This window comes from Pararge aegeria, chromosome 3 (genome assembly GCF_905163445.1).
Source record: "Pararge aegeria chromosome 3, ilParAegt1.1, whole genome shotgun sequence".
NCBI lineage: Eukaryota > Metazoa > Arthropoda > Insecta > Lepidoptera > Nymphalidae > Pararge > Pararge aegeria.
The window spans coordinates 17940722-17951186 of NC_053182.1; the positions used below are offsets into that span (position 1 = coordinate 17940722).

General features: G+C 35.7%; 1 protein-coding gene across 1 annotated transcript; it reads left to right on the forward strand.

Moving 5' to 3' along the window:
- The first annotated feature begins 2527 nt into the window (after positions 1-2527).
- LOC120637003 lies at positions 2528-3337 on the forward strand. The gene has a single exon (XM_039908584.1). The coding sequence runs from the start codon at positions 2528-2530 to the stop codon at positions 3335-3337; it is 810 nt and encodes a 269-aa protein (XP_039764518.1).
- Positions 3338-10465: the final 7128 nt, after the last annotated feature.

Below are 10465 nucleotides of genomic sequence, written 5' to 3' on the forward strand. Positions count from 1 at the left end.
TACACGCAATTATATAAAACACATTCTGTATCCCGTGTACCAGGCGTCCATAAAACACGCCGTTATCGTCGATATTAAATTTAAAATGATGACGAATGGAAACATGATTCTCTATAAATATGAATAAAACCTCGCCTTCGCAACAGCTTCTCGATGATTTATGTTCGCTTGTCGCTTTTCATTGTATTTCTTTATCCAGAACAAAGCTGTTCTACCACTGATTGTAAATGTCACGGGAACAAGATGAATTTATGGTATCTCTCGAAAATTTGACAGATTTATCGTTCCACTATTTAATAACATGTATTTAATGTTTGCTTCCAATAGTTTCGCACTAAAAATAATCCAGTGTACGTACTGCCCCAAATTTATTATTCGCGTAATGTAAGAATAACACTATTGAGCGTATAGGTATATTTTATGTGTTTCATCATTTTTGCTTCCGGTATTTTTACTTAAAGTATCTACAGCATATGACTGTAATAACAAAAATATGAATGACCTTCCTTACCTAGCTGAGGACAATCACGGGATAGTATTGTTTGCTGATGATACATCATTGATGTTTAAAATTAAACGTCGTGAAAAAAATCTTGACGATGTAAACATATGTCTCGCTAAAGTAGTACAATGGTTTGAGGCTAATAACTTAGCGCTTAACGGAAAAAAAACGAAGAGTATTAAATTCACACTACCGAATGATAAACAAGTAAAAACCATTGTACAACTTAATAATGAGGAGTTGGATTTGGTGGATACTACAATCTTTTTAGGAATAACTTTAGATGCTAAGCTTCAATGGGGCCCACATATAAATAATTTAGCGAACAGACTTAGTTCTGCAGCATACGCGGTAAAAACGATTCGTCATATGACAAACATAGAAACTGCTAGGCTTGTTTATTTTAGTTATTTACACAGCATTATGTCCTATGGCATTTTATTATGGGGTAATGCTGCTGATATACGAGTAGATTCTATTTTCGTCCTGCAGAAAAGGGCTGTTCGTGCGATACATAAAATGGGCCCAAGAGAGTCATTAAGGGATAAATTTAAAGAAGTTAAAATAATGACGGTGCATAGTCAGTACATATATGAAAATTTAATTTATGTCCATAAAAATATATCAAAATTTAAAAAGAAAATGCACTGTAACAATATAAATATTAGAAGCAAAAATAAACTCGTTGTGCAGTTTACTGGGCTACACAAAATTGCAAATTCATTCAAGGGCAATTGTATATTATTTTATAACAAATTACCAAATGAAATCTTTGAGATGTCTCTCAATAAGTTCAAAGTTTATATAAAACGTAAGCTTACAGAAAAATCCTATTATAATATGAAGGATTATTTAAACGATAAAAAAGCTTGGGTGTGAATTGCTCTAGCTTCATAGCTTAATTTAGATTTACTGGAAGATGGCGATAACAAAAAAATAAATTTACCCGGCTAAGTTTGTTGTGGGCTCTTCTTAGACCAGGGCGCGTTTGGAACCCTCGTAGCTTTAGATTTAAGTTGGCGAACGAAGTTATAACCATCCCGTTACAATTATGTAAACAAATATATATGAACGCTTCATAAGTGCCTGTGATAGGCCTACATGAATAAAGAAATTTTGAATTTGAATTTGAATACTGATTTTAATATTATATAGTTTTATGAAAGAAAACGTGAACAAAATACTTCCAGACACTTTTTTTTTCCATGGGCTTTGATAGCCCCCGAAATCTTTAATAAAAGTTTTATACTATTTTGAAATAGTTATCTCCACGGATACTTAAATACCCAGTTTCTTTCTTTAATACGGTTTTGTGCGACTACTGGTCGCGTGCCTTTTGAATATCCTCTTTGAGAAAATTTCGTTTAAATGATTATTTGTATATTTTCCTAACTGCCTCATTGGTCAAGTGTTTAGCTGTTATGTTGTTTATGTTCGTGTGCGGGTCATGAGGTGTTGAGTTATATTTCAAGGTCGGACTTGTGAGTTATCAGATTTCAGTTAAAAATTCTTAGTAGCAACCAAGAGTTAGGTAATTGGCAATCTCCACGTCCATGCCTCAGAGCCTTTAGGATGTGGCCTCAGAGCCCTGAAAGCTGTCCTTACCGGTTATTATAACTGACATCTGAGAGTAGTCGTTATTACACCGACTCACATTGGAGTAGCATCGTGGGTCGAAACCTAACCGGGAGAAGAAGATGAGAGAGACAGTCTAGCCCAGGAGTAGGACGTTAAACTTAACTTAACTTAAACTGAAATTTAAAATATTATTCATCGTCAGTCGTACGTTGATGATGGTGAAAATAAATGATATTAAAAACTTAAGCCATATAATTAATTTCCCAGACATCAACAAAAATTAAAAAAAAACTTATGAGTTTTATTTGAAAAGACTATTTAATTATTCATCATCATCATCATCATCCTATCTGTCTTGTCTCACCAGCCGGAATAAGTAATAGCTTCGAAGTCAAAGTCGGCGTTCATCAGGGATCTACTCTGAGCCCCTTGTTGTTTAACATCGTCATGGATTACATCACCAAAGATCTTCAAAAACCGGTACCATGGACAATTTTATATGCAGATGATGTAGTTTTAGTGGAAGAATCATTGCCAGAACTTCAAAAAACCCTAGAAGCATGGCGAGAGGGATTGGAAAGCAGAGTAAGCCGACAAAAAACCGAATACATGCTTTGCAATTTCTCTAATATCAATGCAAATATCCAGTCACCACCTACAATAGACGGCAGACCTTTGAACCAAGTTGACAGTTTCAAATATCTAGGCTCCGTTATAAACACGAGAGCAAATACCGAAGATGTTATTCAAAGCAGAATCAACACAGGATGGCTCAAATGGAGGTCCCTTACTGGTGTTCTTTGTGATGCGAAACTGCCAATTAAAGTGAAAGGCACCGTGTACAAAAGAGCTGTACGGTCAGCACTGCTATATGGGTCCGAATGCTGGGGAATGAGGAAGAGTGACGAACAGAAAATACATGTTACTGAAATGAAGATGTTGCGCTGGGCTGGGGGCATTACAAGATTGGACAAAATTCGGAATGAGTTCATTCGAGGCTCTTTTAAACTTGCGGAAGTACAGCATAAGATGCAGGAGAGCCGATTACGCTGGTACGGGCATGTAATGCGTAGAGACAAAAGCCACATGACGCAGCGAGTAATGGCTATAGATGAAGGCAAAAGAGGTAGAGGTCGCCCACTTACCACCTGGACTAGAACCGTTTTCAATGACATGAAAACTCTGGGCCTAACACCAGAAATGACACAAGACCGTATTAAATGGCGGACAAGTATCAAGAGGGCCGACCCCAAATAGGGAATGCGCCAGGAGAATGATGATGATCATCATCATCCTATCAACCTATTATCGATCCAATATTGGTGGACTCCAGGCGCCTTTGAAAACATTATGCAGTATCTGAGAGTTCTCATGCAGGTTTCCTCACGATGTTTTTCTTCACCGTTGAATCAAGTTATATTTTTTTAATTGCTTTTAAAACGCACATAACGAAAAGTAAGAGGTGCGTGCTGGAATTCGAACTCACTGGGCTATAACCGATTCTATATCAGCTTTTTTTTTTTCATAGCATACCAATTATGTACAGAACAAATGGAGACCGTTACTTATCACATTGTGCTGAAATATTACTAAATTCCACCAATTAACTGTGATGCGGTAAGTAAATAGCACATTTTTGCATCAGGGCGTGAACTTAAACAATTTATCAAATCAAATAGACACGTTTCCAGTTTACACGAATACTTTGTCTGAACTATAAACAAAATTATTAAGATCATCCATTACTTCGAGAGACTGTCAACTCGCTAACTCTTTGCCGCCGTGTGAGCTACGCAGGGCGTGCATAAATCAAAAACTTCACAAATGACAGCAAGACAGGTGTCAAAGCTTGTATCGCTAGTGCAACCAAGATTTGTTGCAATGTAGGATATTCTACTGCAACTTAGCTATTACGGCAACCTTATTTTGTGGTCAGATGATGATCAAAAATAGTAGTGGTTTTATAAGGGGTAAAGGAAATAAAGAAATAACATCCCCCTAATCAGTAAGATTGTTGATGTTTCCGGCATCGCACGAATCATCAATCGCCTGGTGGCACATCTTTGTCTGTTGTGTTGAATGACCAAAGCAGAAGCTTGTCCAACAGCTGAATTTTCTGAATTTTCTGTGGTCTGACCACAGAAAATTCAGAAATGATTAATTCCCAGATTGCCCCTACCCGAATTTGAGACCATCCTATTTTAAGACTACATTACCTACTCCTGCACCAGCTGGTTTATACAAATATTTAAAAAAAAAATTGAAAAATAACTTGAACATGTTATTTTTAGTCCGATGTTACACTTATTTAAATAGACAACAGTTAAAACATGTTTAGCTCAACTCCTAACTCCAGCGTCCAAGATTTGGTGAACATAAGGAGAATATGTTTGTGTTTAATAATAATAATAATAATTATTATTATTATTATTAAACAATGATATCTATAACATGATCAACAAACGTTCTTACCAAATGTTGTTAGTACGGACAGTTAAGGTAAAGAAAAAGTTAGCTGGCACATTCAAAATTACTTTATTCGAATATAAACAAGATATTTTAAAAACAAATAAACAGTTTGAAAAAAAAGCCGTATCGAGTAAACGATATATTTTACGTTATTTACATGTAAAAGATTGCCAGGCTTTATTGCGAATAAAAAAATATTGGACACCCGAGTTTCAACGACCAATTCTCGCGTCGCGCCGCTTCCAAACTTTTCAGTTTTAGCGCGCCGTATATCTGTTTCAACAAACGGAACTGACTAAATAAGATTTATACATTTTGTTGCGCCTATTTTTTATACTGTTATTAACTTAACTTCTAAACAGTGACTTTCGTCAACAGTCGTAATAGTGGTAAGAAGGTTTGTAGTTAGATTATGAATAAAATACTAACTTCGCTGGTTCTGTTATTACTAAAAATATTATATTCATTAATATTTTTATTATTCCTTACTAACTCCTTGCAGCGTTGGTTTTTAAAATGATGGTGGTAATTCTTGAAATAAAAAAAAATTATAAATCCGTTCTACGAATTATTTGATAGTTTGTAGGCAAATATGACGTAGCTTGTATTCACTCACAAAGCCGTAATCTGAGTACTATTAGAGATTAGAGATTATAAAATACCAATGTAAATGGATATACGATAACTTAAATGTTTTATTACTTATCAAAAATATTAAAGTATTTCTTTAATACGTTGAGATAGATTTTATTGTATTATAAAAGAACTTCAGAACGTCTTAACAATCGTCTGTAAGAGGATAATAAGGGATTGAGCTTTGTACGAGAAGTTTTATTTCTAAAGAAATCAATTTCGTATTATTACAATTAAAATTTTTACGCACATAATAAAATAAAAAGTCCTAATGCGTGGAATTATTTGAGTAATGACGTAGATGATATTCGTGTCTCCATTTCGTATTCTTGCTTGAAATCAAATGATTGAATTACGTTTAATATGGTTGCATCACTGGATGGAGACTATAATTCCATATAAATATCTTGTACAACTTGGAATAAGAACAATTGTGGTCATCTTTATCGATGTATTTCGGATTTATACTACTTATGTCTAGATGGTTCCCTGCGACAGTCGGTGAAGTCTGAATACCATAGTGTAAACCCGAAGGCATTTTAAAGTTCCTAAGTTACTCTTCGTGTTTTGAACTTTGTGTATACAAAAAATCTTAAACGATCCTTCGCTAGATCGATTAAAAAGGCTTAGTGTAGGATAGATACATTTTTGTATTTTTAATAGAATAAAGCTCTGAAATGCCAATGAAATTTTCGACAGTAAATCCTAGTTCATAACAAAAAATACTTTTTCGAAATTTCAACCAAAGACAGTAAGTTTATTTGCGACCGAACGAGACTGTGATTGGTAGCTCCTGCTAGTGTTGGTTTTCCAGATCACGCTTCACTGAATTTATGCATTTGTTCATTTCACTGACTCTGGGTATTTGTTAAATTTGTTTGAAATCTGGTTTGTTGAATTTGTTCAAACGCTGCCGTTGATTGCATAACTTCGTTTGATAAAGTCATAGCATGAAAATTTCGGATGGAGAACATCTGATGTGGTAGTCAATAGATTATCAGAGCAGACTTTAGATTCACTTTAAACGGAGGCAAAGAAACCATGTTTATAACACTCAATTGATATGACAGTTCAATAAAGCAATAAGCTCCAGAGGGAGTACATAGCTACTGGAAATTCCTAACACAAGAATCCCGTATCCAACAGACGATGTCTGTACGCTTCTGTACATTTTACTATTAGCTGGGCGGTCAAAAGAAACCCCGTGGTGCAATAAATCTTCTTTATTTAATCTTCCTGTGTACTATTCGCTTTCGGTATTACAATTTCTTCGAGAGTTTCTTGTTTATTGTTCAGAGCTGCTTCGGTTAGCTTGCTTTATTCGAAGTGCCGAGTCCGCATATAAACGCCTGGTATTTATTTAAAATAATTCGTGCTCTCTTATTGGCCGACCAATCAGAGCGCTTACATTAACTTTGACGATGTTTTTAGCGGGCACGTTGGTGCTATCTTGCTTTAAACTAAATCTATCCAGCTCATCTTATATAAATCAGATTAGAATCTTATAAAAATACTAAACTTAAGTATGTACTTTAAGATTTATGGCACTAACGACGATAAAATAAATGATTAAATATATCAACAGTTCATCAATCGTTGTCACTTAAGCGTTGGTAAAACGTTTTTCTCTATAGACATGATGACACGATGTCTAGATTTAGTGAAAATAGGCACTAGTCTCGCATCTCGCTAATCCCTATGTGTATACATACGTAAGGTTTATTTATTCGACATATATACTTATGTCTTAATATGTTCTCTGCCATTCCGCAAAAGGAACATCGGTTAAAACAATGACATGTGTTGATGTACTGGAAAGTAATTAAGTACCTCTCTCCACTTCAATAATACTAAGAGCAGAAGTAGTTTTCCACGCAATATATAACTTACAGACCAGTTTCTACTATATTAGTCTAATAAGTCGAAACTAAGTCACAGTTGCAGAGTGTTCGAGAGTTTCGTGGCCGATCTCGGTCTACCTAAGCAGTAGTATGCCTTGTCTTCGCTATTGGCAATGCTGCGCTCAAGTTCCAATGCTATCTTTGCGAGAAAAAGAGACTCACCAATCCTAGAAAACTTCATTCGAGTAAAGGTGAAGCCTTGGAAAATTAATATGTTTTATTTACGACATACAGTAGATTTTAAGTCTTTTTATTTAATATCTAACATCAAAATGAGCCTCAGTTATTTATCAGACGGCCGATTGGTGCAGCGGGCAGCTACCCTGCTTTCTGAATCCAAGGCCGTGGTTTCTATTCCCAAAACTGGAAAATGTTTGTGTGATGAACATGAATGTTGTTTAGTGTCTGGGTGTTTATTTGTATATTATAAGTATTTATGTATATTATTCATTATTTTTTTTTTTTTTTGTGGCTAGTTGGCAATGTGTATATTTAGTACTGCTTGCAATAGAGGAGGTAAGTGTGTTTTAATTCAATATTTTGTACACGAATTCGTACTAGAGTTGAACTTGCCGTGTTGATAAATCGTATTAAATGGATACGTGTGATACGGAGCCTTTATTTTCATGTCCGTATTATGCTAAATTTGACGACGCAAAAATTACAGTTTCCAGTTTTTAAGATTCATCATCATCATCATCATATCAACCCATTACCGGTTTACTACATGGCACGGGTCTCCTCCCACAGTGAGAAAGGTTTAGGCCGTAGTCTTTGAGAACATTATGGCATAAATCTCAGGTATGCAGGTTTCCTCACGATGTTTTCATTCACCGTGGTGATATTTGAATAGCTCGAAACGTACACAACTAAAAAAAGTTAGATGTACGTGCTGGGAACGGAACTTGGCTCCCGAAAGTGAAGCCGAAGCCCTAGCCACTATTCACCAGTTCTATGTCGTAAAAATTATAACCAATAAATATCTAAGGCATGATCTTTATTAAAGTGATATTAAATCTGTTCGATAGACCAATTAGGACTTTTAATTAAACAAGCGACAGAAGGCACTAAATTTTCTGGATAAATAAATAATTCTGATGTGTCATTAGCAAATGTCCCCAAAATTGTTCGTTAATGTAACAACCAAATTATTTCGAACGTTCGAATACGTCCGAACAATCGCAGATATCATTTCAATGAGTTGCACATCAAAGCGGCGGATTCGACGGTGCATCGTTTGATTAATTACTGACCGTCAGACTGTCGGTGGCCGATGAACGTTAAATTCTGATATCTAGATAATTTTTGAAGTTCTACTTCTTTAAAGTTGAAATTAGGAAAAAATATTGTAAGTGAAATTATACGATATAACTTCCGCCCGCCGCAGACCGCCCTTTATAACGGGAAAACATACGATTCCCGCGGGATTTAAAAAAACCGATTTTAAAGAACCGGTTGTTTGAGATAAGCTACAATTTTTTTTTTCCAGTCATAAAAAATCTTTCTATAAATTTAACAATTGTTGTAGGGAAAGTCTTTCAATTTTATTTGTCGAGCGCGTTATTTAACTTTTGAAAAATAATCCCTAAACTTAATAATAAATATGCTTTCTCGAGCCAAGCAAGTTGTTTGTTTGTTTAATGTGAACAACTGATTTGATTGTTTGAGCTCAACCAATAATTAAGCGAAACAGATGTTTGTTACACGAACATATGTGAGGAATACGTTCTAGCAATCACCGATATTGCACTTGAAATGCCACAACATATACATATATATATATATATATATATATATACATATGGTTGGGTAAGACGTTGCATTGTTTGATTAATTAATTACTGCCCCTGTTACAGTTGGTAGCTGTTGAAGCCGAGTTTCACATGTCAAGGTTAAATCGTCTATAAACCTAAGTTCAACATCATCATATCAACGCATTACCGGCCCACTACAGGGCACGGGTCTCCTCCCACAATGAGAAGGGGTTGAGGTCGTAGTTGCCCACGTTGACCACGTCCACGTCCGGTGGACCACGTTGGCCCAGTGCGGATTGGTGGACTCCACACTCCTTTGAGAACATTATGTAGAACACCCAGGCATGAAGGTTTCTTCACGATGTTTTCCTTGACCGTTGAAGCAAGTGATATTTAAATTACTTAAAACGCACATAACTTAGACATGTTAGAGACGCGGGGTGGGGTTCTAACTCGGCCCCCGAAAGTTAAGTCGAAATTCTATTAACTATACTTTCACCGCTTGTAAAAAAAAATATCAATATTAACCATTTATTACTTGGTTGGTTAGACCCCGGGTCCTGGGAAGTATACAACGGGTTCCTCAGGTGTCTAAGAAAGCCGACGAGAGGGACAAGAGGGCCAAGCCGGAGATACCCTCCGTCATGCCTAAAGATCGTAGGTAGCCATAATGCTTTTCCACCAAGCCAAAAAGGATGAACCATTATTGTGATAAATAAAATAGTTTTTGGTCAACACAGGCCTTCTAAATAAATATATACTCGTAGTAGGGGGAGGCCTATAAACGCTGCATTTGCCGCTGCGAGGTCGTCGTTCCAGAACCATGGGACCCCCAGGGTTCACGTTATCACGTTAAAGACTGTCATACTTGGTTGCGAATATAACGGACAATATGCACGTATACAGAAGTCAAAGTCAAAGTCAAATATATCTTTATTCAAATAGGCACATAGATGGCACTTTTGATGCGTTATTATATACAAAATGTGTACATAGCAGTGAGTAGTGATGGCGATAACTACAATCGTAAACTTAAAACTAAAGCTACGAGGGTTCCAATCGCGCCCTGGTCTAAGAAGAAGCCCACAACAAACTTAGCCGGGTGTTCTTTTTGTTATCACCATCTCACATTGTCATTAGAAAATATTTAAGAAGCAACCTGGTTAGAGCAATTGTTTACACCCAAGCTTTTTTATCGTTTACGTAATCCTTTATACTATAATAGGACTTTTCTATAAGCTTTCGCTTAATACAAACTTTGAACTTCTTTAGTGACATCACCAAGATATCATCCGGTAATTTATTGTAAAATTGTATACAATTTCCTTTAAATGAATTGCTTATTTTGTGTAGTCTAGTGTACTGCACTGCAAGTTTATTTTTGCTTCTAACGTTCAAATTATTGCAGTCACATTTTCTTTTAAATTTTGATATATTTTTGTGAACATACATTAAATTTTCAAATATGTATTGGCTATAGAGTGTCATTATTTTAACATCTTTAAATTTATCTTTCAATGACTCTCTCGGACCCATTTTATAGATCGCACGAACAGCCTTCTTCTGCAGCACGAAAATAGTGCCAATATCAGCAGCATTACCCCATAGTAAAATTCCATATGACATAA